The sequence below is a fragment of the Lithobates pipiens genome, unplaced genomic scaffold (genome assembly GCF_037356315.1).
Source record: "Lithobates pipiens isolate NorthernLeopardFrog02 unplaced genomic scaffold, aLitPip1_a1.2 Scaffold_24, whole genome shotgun sequence".
Classification (NCBI taxonomy): Eukaryota; Metazoa; Chordata; class Amphibia; order Anura; family Ranidae; genus Lithobates; species Lithobates pipiens.
In genome coordinates, this window is record NW_027507786.1 from 15,455,577 (window position 1) to 15,480,164 (window position 24,588).

Here is a 24,588-nt window from a genome sequence, read left to right on the forward strand (position 1 = left end):
GAGAGCAGATATAGTGAATGCAGAGTCCTGGGGAGAGCAGATATAGTGAATGCAGAGTCCTGGGGAGAACAGATATAGTGAATGCAGAGTCCTGGGGAGAGCAGATATAGTGAATGCAGAGTCCTGGGGAGAGCAGATAGAGTGAATGCAGAGTCCTGGGTAGAGCAGATATAGTGAATGCAGAGTCCTGGGGAGACCAGGTATAGTGAATGCAGAGTCCTTGGGAGAACAGATATAGTGAATGCAGAGTCCTGGGGAGAGCAGATATAGTGAATGCAGAGTCCTGGGGAGAGCAGATAGAGTGAATGCAGAGTCCTGGGTAGAGCAGATATAGTGAATGCAGAGTCCTGGGGAGAGCAGATATAGTGAATGCAGAGTCCTTGGGAGAACAGATATAGTGAATGCAGAGTCCTGGGGAGATCAGATATAGTGAATGCAGAGTCCTGGGGAGAGCAGATATAGTGAATGCAGAGTCCTGGGGAGAGCAGATATAGTGAATGCAGAGTCCTGGGGAGAGCAGATATAGTGAATGCAGAGTCCTGGGGAGAGCAGATATAGTGAGTGCAGAGTCCTGGGGAGAGCAGATATAGTGAATGCAGAGTCCTGGGGAGAGCAGATATAGTGAATGCAGAGTCCTGGGGAGAGCAGATATAGTGAATGCAGAGTCCTGGGTAGAGCAGATATAGTGAATGCAGAGTCCTGGGGAGAGCAGATATAGTGAATGCAGAGTCCTTGGGAGAACAGATATAGTGAATGCAGAGTCCTGGGGAGATCAGATATAGTGAATGCAGAGTCCTGGGGAGATCAGATATAGTGAATGCAGAGTCCTGGGGAGACCAGATATAGTGAGTGGAGAGTCCTGGGGAGAGCAGATATAGTGAGTGCAGAGTCCTGGGGAGAGCAGATATAGTGAATGCAGGGTCCTGGGGAGATCAGATATAGTGAATGCAGAGTCCTGGGGAGAGCAGATATAGTGAATGCAGAGTCCTGGGGAGATCAGATATAGTGAATGCAGAGTCCTGGGGAGAGCAGATATAGTGAATGCAGAGTCCTGGGGAGACCAGATATAGTGAATGCAGGCTCCTGGGGAGAGCAGATATAGTGAATGCAGGGTCCTGGGGAGATCAGATATAGTGAATGCAGAGTCCTGGGGAGAGCAGATATAGTGAATGCAGAGTCCTGGGGAGACCAGATATAGTGAATGCAGGCTCCTGGGGAGAGCAGATATAGTGAATGCAGGGTCCTGGGGAGATCAGATATAGTGAATGCAGAGTCCTGGGGAGAGCAGATATAGTGAATGCAGAGTCCTGGGGAGACCAGATATAGTGAATGCAGGCTCCTGGGGAGAGCAGATATAGTGAATGCAGGGTCCTGGGGAGATCAGATATAGTGAATGCAGAGTCCTGGGGAGAGCAGATATAGTGAATGCAGGGTCCTGGGGAGATCAGATATAGTGAATGCAGAGTCTTGGGTTTAGTAACACTTTAAGTGGGAAATGCCACATTGACTACAAATTCACCAAACATCCACAACATCCATCATTGACTCTTACACTGCATTTATTAAACACATCCACATCACATACAGTAAAAGTAAGTTTTTCAGTGGTAAAAAGTGACTACTGCTTGGGGGGGGGGGGCATTTGGAGTTCCTAATGTGGTCTGGAACCTATGGACATATCTGAACTTGTGTTACCTTAACTGGACTCGGTTTTGGATTATTCCTGCCTCTTGTAGATTTACTTCCTATTATAGACTCTTGCCTTGAGAAGGACCCTTTATGGATTTAGCCATCTGCCAAAGGTATCCTCAGGGGGGCCCTATTCAGAAGCACTAGAGAACTATGTATAGGAAAAGGTGTGGGGGGTGTATTTTAAAAATGTTTACTTGTTACCTGCAAATACCTCAGTAATGTTTTAGTGGATAACAGCCTGCCTATTGGTGGCCACAGCGGCAGCCAGAGCACCCCTAACTTAACCCCTTAATCAGGGAGGGCCCGTCCATTAAGGGCAAACAGACGCCGACCCCTCTATCCTCGCCACCCCCCATATGGTTAATGGATAGATTCATGCATACCATGATGCTCAACTACACTGCAGAGTGCATGAGCATCATGGGAAATGTAGTTCCAAAACATCTGGGGTGCCAAGGTTCACCATCACTGCCATAGATGATGGCACAATCCATAGATGGCGGTATCCATATATAGAAGAAAGACAACTTGGACTTTTGGAAATGGGAACAGCAGCAAACTGAAGCATACAGGGATGCTCAGAGGGCTCTCTGCAGGGCTCTTGGAACTCAGCCTTCCTTCATTGTATGTCACGGGGGGCTGGCTGAAGCTCCAAAAAGCCTTGCCATCAGAGTCAATGATCTTAACCCCTTCCCAACCCAGCCTGGGTCAGTACCTAGCTTACTAAACAGTTTCAACTTGCTTACGCATGCCTACCCATTTTTCACAAGCTGTCCCAGATGTGATACAGTGCGACCTCGATCAACTTTAAATAACAGCAGATAACAATTTATAACAATACCAAGCATGCAGCAAGTGGTAATAAATAGTTCACATCACAACAATAGTAAAAGCGCATAAGGTCTTATGGGGCACATGCATTTGAAAAAAGAGAACAAAGTCCCTGGAAACACGTCATGCACACCCCCTCTCCCAACAACCACCAGGCATTTTGACAGCTGTCATCCTTGTATACGGCTTAGAACGCTGACGCCAATATCCATACTGGGAGCTGTCTGGCTCCCTGCCATCCTTGGTCTCTGTTTGCTCAGGGATGTCTACAGCCTCGCACTGATCACAGCTGCTTGGTCTCAGGTGTTCCCTATCTATGTTGTTTGATGCTAACTTCAATGTAAGTGTGCTGCCTATTTTAATAAAGTGATTTTTATTTGATATTGACCTCAGCTCTCTGCTGTTCATTTTCTACGACATTGAGGTGATCCTACCCAGATCTTCTGCAGGAGCTGCAGAGGTTCCAGTCTCGGTCCATTCTCCTGTCCAGCCATCCGTCCATCCAGTTGCCTCATCCATTCCTCTACCCTGTTGATGGTCTACAGATACAAGTGAAAGTTACAATGGACCAAGAGATTCTACACTTCCCGCTGAAAATCACACAACTTTGGAATTGGCTTGTGTGAAAGGAGCCTCATGGCTATTTTTGTGTTTATTTGTTTTTGTGTGTTTTAAAAATGAGAAAACATGCAGTTTCTTGATGATTGGATTCTTTATTAAATATTTGATATTTAGTTGACATATTTGTATATCATTTTTTTTGTTTTTGAATGATGTTCTCTTACACTATAAGTAGGATTCAAATAGCGTATATTACTTTTTACAACTAATTAAAAAAAAAATAATGTAACATTTGCATAGCTGTCTAAATTTTTTGACGTCTTTATATCAAATAAAGTTCATATATTTCCTTTACTGTGCAGATAGCATTTTGTATTCAGCTCCGGCCTACAGAGAATTATAAAGCATTTTATAAAAAATATACAATATAAGAGACCATTATTGGAAATCAGGATGGCGAATATCTCCACAGCCACTGTGTATTTCCCTCTGGTGCTCAGATAGGCCGGGATCATGGCAATCCAGACACTGCAGAACACCAGCATGCTGAAGGTGATGTATTTGGCTTCATTATAACTGTCCGGTAATGTCCTGGCAAAAAAAGCTATAATAAAACTGACAGCAGCCAGGATCCCCATATAACCCAGGACAGAGTAGAACCCGATAACTGACCCTTCATTACACTGAATGATGATCTTCTCCTGGTAGGAGTGTGTGTCCAATTCCTGGAAGGGAGGAGAGATGGTCAACCAACTAACACAGATTACAACCTGAACAGAAGAACAAGCTAAGACTATACAGATGGGCAGTTTTACTCCGATCCATTTCTTCCACGCACTGTTGGGTTTGGTGGCTTTGAAGGCAATGCAAACCATAATAGTCTTGGCCAATACAGAAGATACGGCTATTGTAAAGAGGATTCCAAAAGAAATTTGGCGTAACAAGCAGGTTACATCCACAGGACGACCCAGGAAGAGGAAGACACAGAGGAAACCCAACATGATGGCGACCAGGAGGACAAAGCTGAGGCTCTTGTTATTGGCTTTCACAACTGGTGTGTCCTGGTGTAAAATAAAAATGACGAGTACTAGAAGAGTCTTCCCAAAACACAACAGTGAGAGGACTATAAATACTAGTGAGAGCGTGTCTTCAGTGAAGGAAAGAAATTCTGATTGCTTGGCAATACAGCAAGTTTTGTTCCTATTTGGCCATTCATGATCGGGGCATTTCATGCAGTTTTCACTATCTGAAAAACAAAATAAAATCAATGAACACTGTGATCACTTACAGGATATCTTGTTTGCTTTACTTGTATGGGTGTAATCAGATATAAATACTGTATAGTGTGAACCCAGCCTAATGCCCTGTACACACGACAGGATTTTCCGACAACAAAATCTATGATTTTTTTTTCTGACGGATGTTGGCTCAAACTTGTCTTGCATACACACAAATCTTGTCGGAAATTCCAAACGTCAAAAAACGTGGTGTCGTACAACACGTACGACAAGCTGGGAAAAATTAAGTTCAATAGCCAGTGCTGCTCTTCTGCTTGATTCCGAGCATGCGTAGAACTTTGTGCATCGGAATTGTGTACACACGATCGGAATTTACGACAACGCATTTTGTTGTCGGAAAATTTGAGATCCAGATCTCAATTTTTGTGTGTCGGAAATTCCAATGGAAAATGTCCAATGGAGCATACACACGGTGGGAATTTCCGACAACAAGCTCCCATCGAACATTTTCTGTTGGACAATCCTATCGCGTGTACAGGGCATTAGTGTTTTTGAGATATTTTGAGTTTTTGTAAAGATGTGGGCATACTGCAGTACTGGAAGCATCTTCCCTCCTTTTCCAGAGTTTCTTGTCCCCACTTGGTTTGGTGATCTTCACAGTTTTTTCATTACGACCATGTGACTTTTCTGTATTGTAATCAAAACCACAGGGCAAATGATATGCCAAAGGTAAATACTTTAATTGCATGGTAAGGGGGTACCATCATCCAATGGCTGATTACAAAAAAGGACATACCGAAGTCAAAATAGTTTAAAAAAAAGAGTATCTCAGTACTGAAGGAACATAGAGTTCACACAACATGTTAAAAATGAAAAACGTTTTCATGACAGTCCATAAAAACACATGACACAGAAATAAAAAATGAAATAAAAAATTAATACGTGACAGTATTGTAAATTTGGCTGCACATGTTCCCTGTATTAATCCATGACCACTTGGGTTAAAAGTAAAGGTTCCAGATGGTAATAGGGGGGAATAGGGGGGAATATAATCTGCAGCCAAACCTCTACATGTTTTGTGACCTCTGTTGCTTCCTCAGGAAGAGAAATGAGCCAAAAACGGTCTACAATAGAACACAGAAAAATATTTGTACCATATTAGGTACATAAGATTCAATACAATTTACAACTTTAGGTAATGGTGGCGTTCACTGGCTAGCTTACCCAACAGAGCCAGAGTCAAATTACTCAAAGCAGAAGGCAGGTTAGACTGCCAACAACCTCCCCTGGGGCAGGCATGGGGGGCACAAATGGAGATCCACCGATGCCCCAATCAGGGATTAAAAAAAAAAAAATGAAAAAAATATAATACAATAAGGGGAGGAAAGGGGTTGGAGGAAGGGGAGAGGGTGAAGAAAAGGAGGCAGAGGGGAGAGGTAAGAAGAAAAAGAGACAAGAGAGGGTGAGAGGGGTGAAGGAAAGTGGGGGAGGGGAGGAAAAGGGAGGAAAGGGAAGGAATAAAGTGAGGAACAAGGGGGAAGGGAGAGACTATGGAAACAATAAAAGGAAAGGTTAGGTGAAGCAAAAGAAAAATAGAAGAACAGAAGAAAAAAAGGGGGAAAATGTTAGGGAGGGGGGAAAGGAAAAGAGGGAAGAGGGAGGCGAAGAGGAGCGAGAAGGGGGGGAAAAGGGGGGTGGGAGAAAAGAAAAGGTGGAAGGAAAGAAAAGGAGGGACAATAGAAAGGGACTAGAAAGGGAAAGAAGAGAGGAAGAGGAAAAAATATGGGGATAACCCCCAAGAAGCCTGAAGATAGAAAAGTCGACTACTGACCTTGCTGAAAATGTTGAACTAATACATGCACCGGAGGGTAAAAATATAATAACAAATCTTGGGAGTATACAGCAACTCTCTTGCATTCCTCCCTTCTGCATCCTTTCCCTTTCAAGTCCCTATACCTCTTCCCCACTTTTTTCTCCATTTGTGTCCCCCATGCCCACCCCAGGGGAAGTTGTTGGCACTCCGACCTGACATCCTCTTTGAGGCATTTGCCTTCAGGCCTTCAAGCTCTGTTGGTAAGTGATTCAGTGACCACCACCATTACCTAGTTGTTGTTGTTTATATTGTACAAATATTTTTCTGTGTTCTATTGTAGGAAGTGATGGAGGTTGCAAAACATGTAGAGGGACGGCCGTATATTGCCCTATAATACACCCCATATTGCGACCAAATATGACCAAATATGAGATCAAATTAGCAATACTGTCACTCATTCATATTATTTTTATTATGTCTGTGCTATGTGTTCTTATGTATTGTAATGAAAACCGTTTTCATTTTTAACATGTGGTGTGAACCCTTCCTTGTGTACCGAGATAGTCCTTTTTGGGGAGCTATTTTGGTCTTTCTATGTCCTTTTTGTAATCGCAACCGGATTCTTGTGTGATAGTGATCACATTGAGTCTTTAGGGGGCAAACTTAAATAATTTTTTTTATTAAAGTCCAATTTTGCTGAAAGTTTGGTAAATGTGCGGTTGGTAATTTCAACACAGAATCAAGTTCCTGAAATTTGCCACACATCCCTATACATAACACAAAACACCCTAATTAATATTTGAAAACCATTACCTGTAACATTTGATATTTCTCCATATGAACACAGGACACAGCTATGACAACAAGGTTGTATGGAAGAGCCGGGAACTTTCCGGTATCCTGGGTAGCAACTTTCTGAGCACTGAGATTTTGGAACCTAACAGAGAGAAACATGTTGTATTATATATGGAAGTTCACTAAATGTATCTATAAAACCAAGTTTTCTCATCTATGGTGGACACTTTACAAGTGATGTGGCCTCACCTCTATCCTACTGGTTCAGATAAAACTTCTCCCTCTATGAATAACAATCATGATTCTGAGTATCACACCTACCCCTAGCATTGGTAGTCAGACACTATAGCTGGCTCTGTGTTCTTCACCTATAGCAGCCTCCAGGGGCGTAACTATAGGGGGGGCAGCAGTCGCGACCGCAACCGGGCCGTGTAATGAAGGGGCCCATGCAGCCCCCTCTACATATGGCCGGCAGCAGCATAGGCAGCTAGGGGTACCAGTGCACCATGCACACGGGGGGCTGGAGGTGAAGGGTGACTAGCAGAGCTCCATGCTCGACTATCGCACTGGCTGCTCTTTAGTTGTGCATTCCCTGCATGACCTGTGTCCTCGGTCGGCTAATCAGAGTACCCCTCTCCTGCTCCATGCATTGCCACTCAGTGCGATGTCTGTTCTCCCCAGCCAGAGTCTCAACCCCCCCCCCCCCCCAGGCCGGCCCACTCTGCACTGCAAACTTCTCCCGGGTAAACAAACTTTAAGCACACAGATGCAGTGCAGCCCTATGAGAGCCGGCTCGCCGGAGGACATTGCAGGCTTGTCTGCCAGCCTTCCTCCTCCCCGTCATACACAGATGATAAAAGGTCTTTCTGGGAGATATGCTGATCGCCCGTCCAGCACACTGGATGGAGCCCAGGCCAACGTGGATCAGTGCGTTGTCTACAGCTTGGTCATGGTGAGTGAGAGGACCCCATCCCACACACCATTACATACCCCCTCCATCTCGCCCTGTGGACAGGAACCCCTTCTCACGTGGGGACAGGGACCCCAACCTTCCCTGGGGACAGGGACCCCTTCTCACCTGGGGGCAGTAACTTCATCTGCCCTGGAGAAAAGGACCTCATCTCTTCTGGGGACGGAGACCCCATCCTGTCTAGGGACAGTCGCCCAATGGGGCACCTAAAAATAAAAAAAAAACTAATAAAAAAAACTACTGATGCCAGTGTTGGAACTAAAAGGCTCACAAAGGTCATATCTGTGACCACGCACTGGAGTTCCACCGCCGGACTCGGAGGGAAGGGCCCTGGCTGGGGTTCAAGGGGGGCCCTTCATGGTTTCTTGCATCGGGGCCATGAAGGTTCTAGTTACGCCACTGGCAGCCTCCTTTCAATAAGGCAAGTAGGCCACCTGGTACTCGGTTGCCCCCAGGTCCTATTCACAATGTTATAGTGCATGGCTACCATGCTGAGGCAGGTGTGAACTAAGCACAACAAACAGGTACTTGCGGTTGGCTGTCAGGCACTCTGGTTTAATGGCAGTCTGAGTTCAGGGCAGGCAACATTCAGAGAATAGTCAGGTCAAACCTGTGGTCAAAAGGCAGGCAGAGTTCAGAGAGTAATCCAACGTCCAATCCAGGGTCGATAACAAGGAAATATAAACTAGCTGACAGGGTGGGTATCAGGCAAATGCAAAGGTCAAGGCACGGGAACAAGGCAGGAGCTTGAAGAACGTGTTGCAAACACTACCACAAGCATGACACTAAGGGCTTTGCACGCTTAAAACAAGTTTGTTCTCCACCCAGAGGCTGTGTCTACATCAATAACCCTGCAGGTGGACAGTCAGACAGGGAGTGTGCAGCTCAACCAAAACCAGGATGCTGGAATGAGGCCTACAGCTGCCATAGAACAGGAGTTTTACACACCCCTGACACCAAGATTCTTCAACTTGTAAAACATCTGCTGAATGTGGACTTTAACAACTTCTCCCTCCAGGCCCTACTTTGAAGATGACACCGTCCTCTTCTCCTAACACTGGCTTGGTGATTGTGGGGGTCTGTGGGCATACAGTGCTTAAAATTAAGGGATCCCCCAAATGCTGCCTCCTCATATGAATGATAAAAGGGTACATACATTAGAACTCCTACACAAAAAATATAAATATTAGACACCACAATTTTTGACAAATCCTTTATTTAAAAAAAAAAAAATAGGAAAGAACTCAAGAATATCTCACGGAAAACATCCATCACATCATCCAGCAATGCAGATCTTCATCAGTCATGATGAACAATGCTCCAGGCTCAACCAAAAGAAATAAAAACTGCCGTGGGCTGGGCTTGCCTGATATTTGGCTACACTACCTCACAGCCAGGCTGGCCCAGACAGCTCAGTGGCATGCCCCTTGGGGGGGGGAATCCCTGGCTACAGTTTGAAATCCAGTCGATACGCCCATTCTATATCCCAGGCATCCTATGGCAGGAAGGCTTGCGATCTAGGGAATTAGCTACACTTAATAGCATAGTCAGACAGTCTCTACACCTCTGGTACCTATACCACCGGAAATTCAAGTTACGTCCCAACAGACCCCTATTGACAATCCTTCTTAGGAGATAGGAGATTCCCCCTTGCTTTTGAGGCACCTAGAACTTTCCACTGGTGGGAACAACAATCCCTTATTACACTAAAATCACTCTCTGATGGAACGGGATTCTTCTCCTTTTCACACCTACAGACACAATTTAACATCCCAAGAGTAGAACTTCATAAATTCCTCCAAATTCGATTTTTTTTTTAAACATGCTATAAACCATCGCATGATGGCAGGAACTCATTTCGAGTCGGTATGTTGCAATCAATCTAGAGAAAGGGGCATAATTTCTGCCATGTATAGATATTTGGTTGAATTGCACCAGCCGGAGAAGTCCGTGGCGATGAGTCGCTGGGAATTTGACCTGGCCACGGAGTTCTCCACTGAAGAATGGCAAGACATGCTTTTAAATATGCATAAAATTTCCCGTTCAGTGTCTATCAAAGAAACGATTGTGAAATTGCACACTCATTGGTACCTCATACCCGATAGGGTCCACAAATTTTATGGTTTTCGATCAATGTTTCAGGGGCTGCCCAACAACAGGCACCCTACTCCACATCTTTTGGAGCTGCCCACATCTCCAACACATTTGGGACCAGACCTCAGCCAGGGTAGCCATAATCACAAGTTCTAGTATTGACTTAACGGCTTCAAGATGCCTGCTGTTCGCTCTGATCCCGGAGATCCCCTCTTCCTCCCAAAGATTGATCAACACTCTGTTTTGTGCTATTCAGTGGGCTATTGCCCTGAACTGGCGCTCACAATCAGTCCCCTGGACCCAGGTTCTTCAGAGGATGGATACCATTCGCCTCATGGAATGAATCTATCATACAATCATGGATACTATGCAGATATATACCAACAAATGGGCCAAGTGGCTTCCCCACCTGGGGTCTTATAGCCTAGAACCTCCCCCCCCCCCTCCTTGATAGAGGTATGGTTGATTTCCAGCTCAGGTAAAAGGACAAGCTAGGTGAGAGATCTTGTGGTAACCAAATCTGCTATACTAACGATTTACTGTACTTTCTGCTCTTTCTTTTATTTTCAATTTAAAAACTTAACAAAGTAGATTCTGGCTGCCATATACATAAAGCTAAGACACTATACTTCTCAGAGTTATAAGTTTAGGCTTTATGGTTTATATTATAAGATTTTTTTTTTTTTTTTTTGAATGCTCGGATTATAGCAGTAGCACTATTTGATGATCTGTATTACAGTTATCCTTTGTACTTCATCTAATGTACACCGATATGTATATCCTATGAGATGCAGTTAAATGATTCATGACCTATGTTTCTCTATATGTCGCATCCTAACAAAAGTCTGTAATGGTTTATTGATCCTTTGTTATACCCAATAAACATTTGTATTTAAAAAAAAAAAGAAATAAAAACTGCCAAATGACACATCCATCCCTGAAAGACAGCGCCAGGCTCAGTCTCGGCCACTAAATGTACACAAAGGTATGGGATATATGTAGTGATATCATTGACCAAAAAAGGATAGTAAATGGTCAATGACATTGCACAAACAAGGCCTGGTGAACATATTTAGGCAATGATGCCAGACAGTATTCTTCCCCCTTTTGTTCATGGTCAGGATTCCCTGCAAGGGAATGAATGGGGCTGGGTGAGGTCACTTATTGCTAAGGGTGTAGCAGATGTCAATAACCGCTGTTTCCTTAAGGGTCCGTTCACACAGGGGCAACACGACGTTCAACACGACTTTTGGAGGCAACTTGGACACGACCTGAACACGACTTGGGGCGACTTACAACACGACTAAGTCGCCCCAGGCCAGGTGAATTTTGCCGCGGCCAATCAGAGAATGAGCTCTCAAGAGGGAACTCCACACCAAATTTATGAAAAAAATTTGGCGTGGGTTCCCCCTCCGAGAGCATACCAGGCCCTTAGGTCTGGTATGGATATTAAGGGGAACCCCTACACCGAAAAAATGGCGTGGGATCCCCCCCAGATACATACCAGACCCTTATCCGAGTACGCTACCCGGCCGGCCAGGAAAGGGGGCGGGGACGAGCGTGCGCCCCCCCTCCTGAGCCATACCAGGCAGCGTGCCCTCAACATGGGGGGGTGCCTTGGGGAAGGGGGGGCCGCGCGGCCCCCCCCACCCCAAAGCACCTTGTCCCCATGTTGATGAGGACAAGGGCCTCTTCCCGACAACCTTGGCCGTTGGTTGTCGGGGTCTGCGGGCGGGGGGCTTATCGGAATCCGGGAGCCCCTTTTAATAAGGGGGCCCCCGGATGCCGGCCCCCCACCCTATGTGAATGAGTATGGGGTACAACGTACCCCTACCCATTCACCTGTGAAAAAAAATGTAAAAAAAAAACACAACACAGGGTTAAAATAGTTTATTGCACAGCTCCAGGGGTCTTCCGTCTTCGGGGGTCTTATCGCCAGACTCCTCCACTATCTTCTGCTAGCTCTTTTGCTAGCGGAGAAGCCCGGCTTTCTTCTTCGTCGCCGCCGGCCTCTTCTTCCGACTTCGGGGGTCTTGTCCCCCTTTTCGGTTCCTCTTGCCGGGCCACAGCTTCTTCTTTCAGCTCTTTTACTAGCGGTGGCCCGGTCTTCTGTCGCCGCCGTCGCCGCCGCCTTCCGATCTTCTTCTTCTTCTTCTCCTGGAGATGCTGACTCGATGCTCTCTCCGGCCACAATGCCAGGGACGCGGTGCGCGGCGACTTATATAGGGACAAGGGGCGGGGTCGCCGGTTGATGTCACATGGTGACCCCGCCCCCTTACGATGTCACAGTCCCAGCATCCTCCGGGACTGTGACATCGTGATACCATGTGACATCAGGAACCTTTTCTGAAGTCGGAGCAACTTCAGTAGTGTGCATTAATACGGCTCTCATTCACTTACATTTATTTTTAAATGTTGTCCGACTAGGCGCGACCTGAAGTTGGATCTGAGTTTCCCCTGTGTGAACGGACCCTAACAATAATTACCAGAGGATGCTGTCATATATTATTATTATTATTATAATACAGGATTTATATAGCGCCGACAGTTTATGCAGCGCTTTACAACATTGGGGTAGATATTACAATACAATACAATTCAAGACAAGGGGAATCAGAGGGCCCTGCTCAGTAGAGCTTACACTCTAGGAGGGAGGGTCAAGTTATACAAAAGGGTAATAGCTGTGGGGGAGAAGCTAATGGAGACAAAAGTGCAGTTGTTAGATGGAGGCAGGATAGGCTTCTCTGAAGAGGAAAGTTTTCAGGGATCGCCTAAAAGTGGATAAATTTGGAGACAGTCTGACAGATTGAGGTAGAGAATTCCAGAGGATGAGTGAGAAGTCCTGGAGGCAGATATGGGAGGAGGTGATGAGGGAGCTAGAGAGCAGGAGGTCTTGGGAGGAACGAAGTAGGCAATTAGGTTGGTATTTGGAGACTAGGCTAGTGATGTAGCTGGGGGCAGAGTTGTGGATGGCTTTGTAAGTAAGTGTTAGTATTTTGAATTTAATTCGTTGGGCAAGTGGCAGCCAATGGAGGGATTGGCAGAGAGGGGTAGCAGACACTGTGCGGTTTGTAAAGTGGATGAGTCTGGCAGCAGCATTCATGATGGACTGAAGGGGAGATAGTCTATTTAAAGGTGAGCCAATGAGGAGGGAGTTGCAGTAGTCGAGGCGAGAGATAACCAGGGAGTGAATCAGGAGCTTTGTGGTTTCATTGGTTAGAAAGGGGTGTAGTTTAGAGATGTTTCGGAGGTTGAGGCGGCAAGCTTTGGAAAGTGATTGGATGTGGGGCTGAAAGGAGACTTCAGAGTCCAGGATAACACCGAGCACCCTGACATGTGGGGATGGGTGGATGGTTGTGTCATTACTCTTGACAGAGAAGTCAGGGGAAGAGGCACGTGGGGGAGGAAATATTATAAGTTCGGTTTTGGACAAGTTGAGTTTAAGGAAGTGTTGTGACATCCATACAGATATGTCTGTTAGTAAGTTGGTGATGTGTGAGGAGACTGATTTAGTGAGTTGAGGGGTGGAGAGATAGATTTGTGGGTGTCGTCAGCGTAGAAATGATATTGAAAGCCGTGAGAGGCAATCAGCTGACCCAGGGAAGAGGTGTAGATTGAAAATAAAAGAGGTCCAAGAACAGAACATTGGGGGACTCCAACAGAGAAGGGAAGAGGAGGGGAGGAAGTAGAATTGTAAGTGACACTGAAGGTGCGTTGGGATAAGTAGGATGAGAGCCACTGAAGAGCGCAGTCACGGAGACCGAGGGAGTAAAGTTTTTTGAGGAGGAGAGGGTGGTCAACCTTGTCAAAGGCAGCTGAAAGGTCCAGAAGTAGGACTACAGAATAGCGTCCGTTGGTTTTTGCAGTTAGTAGGTCATTTGTGAGTTTTAAAAGAGCAGTTTCTGTTGAGTGTAATAATTACCAGAGGACGCTGTCATATATAGTAGCAAAAGAAAATGCTACTATACTGTATATGATATTCCCCTCCCTCACAACAGGTTTGGAAGAAAGCCAGAACAAGCAAAGTTCAGTCTGAACCTGTTTGGACAAACCCTTTAGCTCTTTATTTTCTTATTTGTGGATTACAGGACTCGCCTTGCTTTCCAACCCCATCAGAGACACAACACTACTACCTGAGCTTTTACATCTGGCCTAAGCCCTTGTACACACGGTCGGAGAATCCGTCGGAATGTGTCCTATTGGACCGTGTTGTCAGATAATCCGACTGTGTGTGGTCTGCATCGGACTGATTCGGTCCGAATATCCGTCGGACCCAATTTTCCAACTTGTTGGAAATATTTTCCGACCAACTGGTTCGATCGGACATACTCCGATCATGTGTAGAGAATTTTGATCGGACCAAGTGCCACGCATGCTCAGATCAAATTCCTACATCAAAGCTATTGGCTACTAGCCTGAACGTAAGTCCCATCGTAACGAAATTACGTCATCACGTTCTGAAAGATCGGATTTTTTTCGACAACTTAGTCCGACCGTGTATATGCAACAGTTTCGGACAAGATCCGACGGACAGAATCCGACAGACAAAATCCGACGGATTTGGTTGCCAGAATGTCCGACCGTGTGTACAGGGGCTAAGAGAAGGTGGGAAAAGTACACCACGTTTTAAAATGTTCCACCATAATATTCTGTCTCATTATTAAATGTTCTGTCTCATTCAGCATTTGGTGGTGGAAAAGGGACAAAAATCTAAGGGTGAAGTAATAGTTAGGATGGGTGGAACACTTTAAAGGAAGGTAATAAGAATAATAACAAAATGATGATGATGATGATGATGATGATGATATAAAGAAAGGAATGAGGTTGAGTTCTACACCTCCATGATTCAGTAGATAAAGACTTTGGACATTGCTTTCTTCCATTCAATGTAGGCCTGTCTATTGCATATAGACTTCTTATGGCCATCAACACCGCCAACAGCTGCGACTACGTCTACCTTAACCCATAAAGAGGTTAAGAAAAATCATATAATATATGGCCATAAAGTACTGCATCTAGACATCCTTCTAAATGAGTGAGTCCAGGAAGACACTTTTCCGATCCTGTATAGTTTGATTTTATGAACCTTGATTTAGAGGAACTCAAGTGGCCTGTGTGGAACTCTGATCTCAACCCTATGTATTAGCGAGAGAGAGAGAGAGATAGAGAAGAAAGGATTTGTTACATCATTCTTGCTTTACCCTAGGGCAAAAAGAGTCCTCACTGTGTAGGCAATAATTATGATAGTTGATAGTTATGATTATGGTATATGAAGGACCTTTAGTCTGTAGAACATCACAGTACCCCAAGATCTTAAATAGCCTCACCTGATTATCCTTAGTTTTCCATTTAATAAGCGAAGAGTTAATTGTAAATTGCCGATGACCAACCGCATCAGTTAGGAAACGTCCAACAGTTCTTGTAAACAAAGTCCTATTAACAACAACATGGTTCTGAATAGTAAAAAGTAAAAAATTTTTTTTAGCTGTACTGATGTCCTTATGTAATGTAATTTTTAAGTACTGGTTTAACTGCAAAGTAAAAATAATGCGTATTATATTACCTATCACTGTTAAATAAATTACTACATTTACGTAACTATAAACCCAATTACTAAAATATGTTTGGATGTTAATGTCAAATCCATGTGGAATCGGTGCCTCCTGGTCCTTTAAGGGTTTTCAGATGCTGGGAGGTGGGGGTCTATGATCATGTGACCTATGTGATTGGCTGTCATGGAGGTCACATGATCAGAAAGCTCCCAATAGCAAGCAACAATTGTGAGCTTTCCGTTGGTCACCAATAGAATGCACTCTCCAGCTGTGTTTGCAATGTGGTACTCAAATAGGCGGATGCTCGGTGCCAAGGCCCACCCAATGAAAGAAAACATATTTGCGTGTTATCGGCGCCAAGAGTTTTATCTGCACATTTCATGTAAATAATCCCTGCCAATTCAGTTATGAAGATCCTTGTTCAGGTACTTCCTGTTATAGGTTCATGTTATAGGTTCCTGCATTGTCACCTTGTCCCATGAGATTTCACCAGTGACTACAAGTGGCCTTTTCAATGCACATTATCCAGGCAGGGTCCAGGGTTGTCATCATCAAGAAACCTGCCCTGAGAAATATAATGCAACCCTTGCTGGAGTTCATGTAGACAGGAAACTTTTGCAGCGAGGCTGCTTCAGATCAGCAGTACTATGGCCTGGTTCACACAAGTGCAATTTCAGATGCGACTTGGATCACAAAGAATCACATGACAATGGAAATCACATTGAGTGATGTCAGAAGGGGCCATGCCACCAGGTGACATAACCAGGGGGCCTCGCCCCTCCCTAGGCTGGTGGCCTCCAGGAAGCGGAAGCCTTTTTTTATCCTTTCTATTTTTCGGGTCCGTTGGGCGTCATGATTGATGGTGAATTTAACATCGAGGGGCATTTTTTTTTCTGTTTTAATAAAGGATTTGTCAAAAAACTGTCTCATGTGGTTCTTATTTTTGACACTTTTTTGGTGAATGGGTACAGGTACCCATTCACATAGGGAGGGTGGGATCTGGAGACCCCCTTTTTAAAGGGGGCTTCCATATTCCAATAAGCCCCCCACCCGCAGACCCAACAACCACAGCCCAGGGTTGTCGGGAAGAGGATCTTGTCCCCATCACAGAGCCCCTCCTGAACCGTACCAGACCACATGCCCTCAACATGAGGGAGGTGGATGCTTTGGGGCAGGGGGGGGCTCTGTGATGGGTCTCACTCGTCCCCTGCCTTTTCCTGACCTGCCAGGCTGCATGCTCAGATAGGGGTCTGGTATGGATTTTGGGGGGGGACCCCACAATAATTGTTTTTAAAATTTTGGCTCCCCTTAAAATCCATACCAGCCTTGAAGGGCCTGGTATTGTCTGGGGGAGGACCCCACAACTTTTTTTCTTTTTTTTTTTTTTAATAGTCGGGTGTCGGCAATTGTAACTGCAAGTCATTTTAAATGGGATTGTTTTCTTTAGAAACGTCAGTTTTGCTGTAGCATGTTCTGTATATGCTAAAAATGCACCACTTTACAGGCACATTAAGGGGACCCCCCCCCCCCCGGCACTATATTTAAAGGAATTTTTCATTTTCATTATTGTGCTCATCATTAAAATCACTGCTCCTGAAAAAGCAATTGTTTTGAAAAAATATATATTGATACTTTGCCCAATCAGAGCACATAATGAACTGTGCAGCGCTCAGTGCATTGCAGGGTGTTCGTCTGGGGGAACACCCTGCAAATTCAGATGTTCCACGAATGTCTGAACAGTTAAATGTACGAACTCATGCTTGAGCTGAAGCGTTCGCCCATCCCTACTCACCATTAACATACAGCAGCAGCGCTGAAGAAGGGGGGTGGGTCTTTGTTCCCCCTTAACGCATTTGCTTTATTACGTTTTAATACTTTCAATAAAACAACTACATATTCACCTTCATTTTGCTTCTAATTGGATATTGGGTGCTCCTTTAACCCACCCCCAAAAAATTCACATCTTTGGGGAAGACATGGATGCTGCTTTGGTGGGGTGAGAAAATTAAAATAACAAATATAAATAAAAACATAGAGAGAGATAACCCTATGGCATACACATGTGTGTGTGACCCCCTGGCTCAGAATCACTGTCCCTTGAAGAAGCAGGGACTCTCAGAGAAGCAGCAATTGGAGGTTACATCTTGCTGTGTCATCTCTCCCATGCAGCAGGCTAGGCTGAACAAGTTTGGGGCAGAGCCCTCCCCCTTTTATATAATACAAGGAGAGAGGCAAAGCCCATCATAAAATACGGGAAAGTGGCTAACTGTTTTCCTCCCGGCCGGGGCAGCAGCTGTCTCACGACCCAGCATTTTAACTTTCTTTTTGCTAGGTGCCAATACTAAGCTGATGTTTCTCAAATAGCAGGGCCATTGTCAACCTGCTGTTCTGGTTTCTTTAGTTGGCCCTTGGACTAGCTATCTGCTATACCTGGTATTATAGTAAGTTACAAGTTGGCCACCTGCCACAAAATCATGATGTCATGGTTTTGCAATAGAGTTTGTCTGCTTACCTGTCTCCATGTGTTCATCTCTAGAGACCAGCCGACCCTCACCTGTCTGCTTTTGTAATCCATCCTCTGGTATGACTCCACCCTAGCTCCTATCAGAGAACTCTATATTAACCTGTGCACTGCTAGCCAATCCTGCTGATCAACCTTTGTGTGTTAGCTTCCTGTTACCTTCCGTGTGCTCTTCTGTTGTTCCGTTACCGACTTTGGCGTGTCCTTGACTATCCCTGTTTGCCTGTGATCCTGACCTTTTGGCGTGTCCCTGACTATTCCTGTCTGCTTGTGGCCCCGACCTTGGCTTTGTCCCTCACTATCCCTACCCTCCTGTTGCCTACTGTGGGTGTGAGCTGGGGGACCCTGGGGGTCGCGACCTGGAGCCAGTTGCAGCCAAGTCCATCCTCACCACTAGAGGCGCTGGTGAACACCTGCTGGCTCTTAAGCCCCATACACACTATCAGTTTTTCTGCTGAGGTTTTCCTTCAGATTTACCAAAACCATATAATATGAGGACAAACCTTAGGAGTTTCAGTTTGTATGCAATCAGGCAGGCCCTTCCACTACATGGTTTTGGTAAACCTGAAGGAAAAACTCAGCAGAAAAACTGATAGTGTGTATGGGGCTTAAGACTCCACACCCCAGGGAATCTTACGCTCTAACCCCAGTGGGATCTGTCTCCCGTCTGCAGCAGTCAGCCGTAGGGTCCACAACCTTGCGGTGCACTCCTGATCCCTGCAGTGTGTATCTGTCACCTCGCCTCAAGGTGACCTGACACATGACTTCCGTGTCTATGTCTTCTGTAGAATTCTAATGTAAGCCTACTCTATTTTCTGGCCACATTCGTGCTCACCTTCTGTTTAAATTTTGCTCGGTCATCTGCCTGACCTTTTAGACAAGAACCATTTTGGGATGAATGCAGAACATGCAGAGCATTGACCATGAGTTGCACCATGTAATATACAGGATCTAAGGTTCTGTTAGATGAGTAATCTCCAAAGTCGGGTAAATGTTCCTGGCCAGTACAATTGTGAAGAGAAATATAATAAAGCTTTTCAAAGAAAGTATCTTTTTCTTTGTTCCCTGACAAGCAGAAAAGTGTTGTCATCCACAGGTTTTCAAGTAACTTGTCTTTTGGGCGGATCATTGGATGGAAACCATCAAGAAAATTCTTAAAATTCTTATCAGCTTCATACCGAAAGTTCATGGATAAGCTACAATTCAGAACCTCTGGATACTTTTCTATAAGAGCAATATTTGAGGCCCAGTTGGGACTGAGGATCAATGTTACGTCCCTGAATAATCTTCTCAGTGAGGATTGAAATATGACATCATGATACGTTCCACAGAGTATGATCACATTTACCGATAATCTCTGAATGGCTCTGTAATAACTTTCCAAGGTAAGTCGGTCAGCAAATACACCGATACCAGTTCTTAGTACAAAGGCCACACAAATTTGTAGACGGGTCATAAATTGCATTAAGCAAGACGATTCTCTCTCCCCACTCTCATCCACAGATGTTATTATTCCAACCCAAGTCCATCCAAAATGTCCCATTAATTCTGATATATAACGATAAATCAGGAAGTCGTCGTAGACGGATCGGTAAAAAGTGGGAAAAGCGGCAATGTCAGTCAAAGACTTATCCGTTGCCCCGTAACTGATCTAAAACAGAGCAACATTGAGGCAAGAAACTTAGACAATGTGGCTAAGCTTCAAAGGTTTTTCTGCAGACGTGTTTTTTTTCTGAATATAGATTCTAAGGGCATATGTGTTACGTGAACAAATTTAAGACCCCTTTCACACTGGGGCATTTTTCAGGTGTTTTTCAGGCGCTTTAGCATTAAAAATAATGACTGAAAGAAGCCGCAACTGCAATCCCAATGTAAAAGCCCCGAGTGCTTTCTTACTGAGATCCCTTTCACACTGGGGCGTTTTTCTGGCGCTTTTTCTAACGTTAAAGCGCCTGAAAAACGCCCCAGTGTGAAAGGGATCTCAGTGAGAAAGCACTCAGGCTTTTACATTGGGATTGCAGTTGCGGCTTCTTTCAGGCACACTGGGGTGTTTTTCAGGCGCTTTAGCGTTAGAAAAAGCGCCTGAAAGAAGCTGCAACTGCAATCCCAAATGTAAAAGCCCCGAGTGCTTTCACACTGAGGCGCTGCACTGGCAGGGGCGTCAAAAAAAGTCCTGCAAGCAGCTTCTTTGCAGTGCTTTTGGGAGCGGTGAATACACCGCTCCTAAAGCGCCCCCTTCCCATTGAAATCAATGGGAAGCGCCCGAAAAACGCTTTAAGACCCCTTTCACAATGGGGCGTTTTTCAGGCGTTTTTCATGCGATTTAGCGTTAAAAAAAGCGCCTGAAAGAAGCCGCAACTGCAATCCCAATGTAAAAGCCCGAGTGCTTTCACACCGAGATTCCTTTCACACTGGGGCATTTTTCAGGCGCTTTAGCGTTAAAAAAAGCGCCTGAAAGAAGCTGCAACTGCAATCCCAATGTAAAAGCCCGAGTGCTTTCACACCAAGGCGCTGCGCTGGCAGGGCGTCAAAAAAAGTCCTGCAAGCAGCTTCTTTGCAGTGCTTTTGAAGCGGTGAATACAACGCTCCTAAAGCGGCCCTTCTCATTGAAATCAATGGGAAGCACCTGTAAAACGCCTGAAAAACGCCTGAAAAACTTTATTGGCAGCAGCGTTTTGTGGGCGCTTTTAACCCTTTATTTGGCCACTAGCAGGGGTTAAAAGCGCCCCAATAATGCTCGAAAAACGCTGGTAAAGCGCTGCTAGTTTAAGCGGCGCTTTACAAGTGTTTTTCGGGCGCTGACATTGTGAAAGGGCTCTTAAAGCACTCAGGCTTTCACATTGGGACTGCAGATGAGGCTTCTTTCAAGCGCTTTACAGGTGCTTTTTTTAACGCTAAAGAACCTGAAAAACGCCTGAAAAACGCCCCAGTGTGAAAGCGGTCTAAAAGCGCCCGAAAAATGCTTTTGGCAGCAGAGGTTTGTGGGCACTTTTAAACCTTTATTTGGCCACTAGCAGGGGTTAAAAGCACCCCAATAGTGCTTGAAAAACGCTGGTAAAGCGCTGCTAGTTTAAGTGGCGCTTTACGAGAGCTTTTGGGGCACTGAAATTGTGAAAGGGCTCTTAAAGCACTCGGGCTTTCACATTGGGACTGCAGATGAGGCTTCTTTCAAGCGCTTCACATGCGCTTTTTTTTTTAACGTTAAAGCGCCTGAAAAACGCCCCAGTGTGAAATGGGTCTAAAAGAAAAAACTGTGTTTGGTGCAAAAAAATATGAAATAATATTAACTGGGGGGAGAAAATAAATGCTCAGCCACACCCAAAAACACATAGAAACAACCGTGTAATACATCCAAAAGCAATAATTTCTATCAAATATAATTATGATCCAGCCATATGAAAGCTTTAAAGACTATGGAGAGTGCAAAATCTGGTGCAGATGTGTATGGCAGCCAATCAGCTTCTAACTTCACCTTGTTCGATTTAGCTTTAACAAAAAACATTTAAGCTGATTGGTTTCTATGCAGAGCTGCACCAGATTTTTCATTTTCCAGTTTTAGTAAATCAAACCCATTGTGTATTAGCCCTTGTACACACGGTCGGAGATTCCGACAACCAAATCCGTCGGATTTTGTCCGACGGATCTTGTCCGAAACTGTTGCATACACACGGTCAGACAAAGTTGTCGGAAAATCCGATCGTTCAGAACGTGATGACGGGACTACGTTCAGGCTAGTAGCCAATAGCTTTGATGTGGGAATTTGATCTGAGCATGCGTGGCACTTTGTCCGATCGGAATTCTCTACACATGATCGGAGTATGTCCAATCGGAGCAGTTTGGCGGAAAATATTTCCAGCAAGTTGGAAAATTTGGTCCCACCGATATTCCGACGGAAACAGTCCGATGCATACCACACACAGTCGGAATATCCGACAAACCGCTCCGATCGGACACATTCCGACGGAATCTCCGACCGTGTGTACAAGGGCTTAGTGTTAGAATATAGCTTTCTTCTAAAATTCTAATTTTGAAAAGAATGGAATAGAAAAAAAAACATAATAGAATACAAAATAAATGAATAGAATAGAAAATAAAGGAATAGCATAGAATAGAAAACAATTGAATCAAGGGGGATATCCAAGAAGTTGAAAGAGTGCTCCAATTCTTCCGTAACCCTTATGCCCAGTACACACGTTCGGACATTCTGACAACAAAATCCATGTTTTTTCTCCAATGGATGTTGGCTCAGACTTGTCTTGCATACACACGGTCACACAAAGTTGGTCGGAAATTCCGAACGTCAAGAACGTGGTGACGTACAATATGTACGATGAGCCGAGAGGAATGACGTTCAATATCCAGTGCTGCTCTTCTGCTTGATTCTGAGCATGCGTGGCGCTTTGTGTTTCGGGAATTGTGAACACCCGATCCGAATTTAGGCAAACTGGTTTTGTTGTCGGAAAATTTGAGATCCAGATCTCAAATTTTGTGTGTCAGAAATTCCGATGGAAAAAGTCTGGTGGAGCCTACTCACGGTCAGAATTTCCGACAACAAGCTCCGATCGCACATTTTCCATCGGGAAAATCTGACCGTGTGTACAGGGTATTAGATTGGCTGTGTGGCCTTGGGCAGAGGCAGACAGGCACGATGGAAATTTCCATCCATATGTGATGGAACTGAAGTGAAGCAGATCCAGAAAGAGTCTTAGCTCCCGTCTACACTGCAGGGTGATAGTGGAAAGATCCTGGAAGATTTTCACTTCAGAGCCTTGGTACATGAGTTGGTTTCGGTTACATGATTTTCAGAGAATTTCTTCCTTCAAGGGAAATTTGACAAGACAGCAGACAACTTCCCTTGGCGGGTCTGTGTCCCTGCCTCTAGGTCTCAACGCTCTGTGTATGTATTCCATCTCTATGGGTGCATCTTGCAGTCTCTCTAGAAGGCTATTAAAGAGAGTTATCATAGTTTGCGATAGGTGGTTGGGCTCTATGGATTCAGGTAGACCTCTTACCCTTAGGTTATGGCTTCTTCCCCTGTTGTTGAGGTCTTCCAATTGGTGCTGGAGTTCCCTAAGCCCTTGTACACATGGTCGGAGATTCCGACGGAATGTGTCCGATCGGAGCGTTTTGTCGGATATTCCGACTGTGTGTGGTCTGCATCGGACTGTTTCCGTCGGAATATCCGTCGGACCAAATTTTCCAATTTGCCGGAAATATTTTCCGACAAAATGCTCCGATCGGACATACTCCGATCATGTGTAGAGAATTCCGATCGGACAAAGTGCCACGCATGCTCAGATCAAATTCCTACACCAAAGCTATTGGCTACTTGCCTGAATGTAGTCCCGTCGTAACGAAATAACGTCATCACGTTCTGAACGATCGGATTTTCCGACAACTTCGTCCGACCGTGTGTATGCCACAGTTTCGGACAAAATCCGTCGGACAAAATCCGATGGATTTGGTTGTCGGAATCTCCGACCGTGTGTACAAGGGCTTAGATGTATTGCGTGGGATTCGGTGACCTGCTGCACATGGCATAGTGAGGCATCATGGCGGGCTGTCATCTTCTCCACCACTCTATTAGATATGGCCCATATGTCTGCTCTTAGATCCAAGATAGCTGCTGGCAGGATATTTTTAATGTCAGCACCCACTTCTTGGATGTCATTCAGGCTCTGGGTAGGTGCCGCTGGTGTGCCCGAAGTGGTGGGGACACAGTCCTGTGGAGGGATCGGGCTTCCACTGAGCGAGCGGGATCTCCTGTAAGAGGCCTGTGAAGTTGCCGTTGTGTCTGGAATAACTCCGGTATGTTGTCGCTCAGCTGTGTCCCTTGGTCTCAGGGTGAGCGGGTTGCTGGGGCATTCGGGTTACGTTTTCCTCATATTGTGATAGGTTGTCATCTCGGATGAACTGACAGCAGGACTAGAAGGTCTCGGAGCTGTGAGACTAAGCAGCCATCTCAGACTGGGTCCAGATCACGTCCCTGAAAAAATGTAATCAATTTGTTTAGAATAGAAAGATTGTAGCTGTTTTCTGAAATTTGAGTTTCTAAAAAAAATGAATAGAATAAAGTGGAATAGAATAGAAAAAATTGAATTGATTTGTATCGAATAGAAAGAATAGAGCTGTCTTCTTAAATTTGAATTTGGAAAAGAAAAGAATACAGTAAAACAGAACAGAATATAATAGAAAATAAAATAAAAGCGTAAAACAGAATAGAAAAGAATAGAATAGAAAATAAATGACTAGAATAGAAAAGAATAGAATCGAATAGAAAAATTATTTATGATTTTTTTTTTTTTTTTTTTCCTCCTTATCCTTAGATGCAATCATGCTTTGCCCTTTACTGCAATACTGACCACTTTATTTATAACTGTACTTTGCGGAAACCGTTCGAGCAATATAGATTATCATTGGAAATATATATATAAATTTATGAAAATTGGTAAGTTATTGCCAATTAGTGGTGGTGGAGGATTTGGTTTTTTCTTTTTTTTTTTCTTTTGCTAATTTTTTTT

General features: G+C 44.7%; 1 protein-coding gene across 1 annotated transcript in view; it reads right to left on the minus strand.

Moving 5' to 3' along the window:
* Positions 1-3,385: 3,385 nt before the first annotated feature.
* Positions 3,386-24,588, minus strand: part of LOC143929567 (vomeronasal type-2 receptor 26-like) — a 31,319-nt gene continuing 10,116 nt past the window's right edge. The window contains exons 2-5 of the mRNA XM_077453445.1: positions 18,903-19,718; positions 15,322-15,525; positions 6,949-7,072; positions 3,386-4,330 (exon numbers count right to left, since the gene is read on the minus strand). Of these exons, the coding sequence (XP_077309571.1) occupies positions 3,423-4,330; positions 6,949-7,072; positions 15,322-15,525; positions 18,903-19,718 (2,052 nt within the window). The 3' untranslated portion in view covers positions 3,386-3,422. The remainder of the gene's footprint in view (positions 4,331-6,948; positions 7,073-15,321; positions 15,526-18,902; positions 19,719-24,588) is intronic.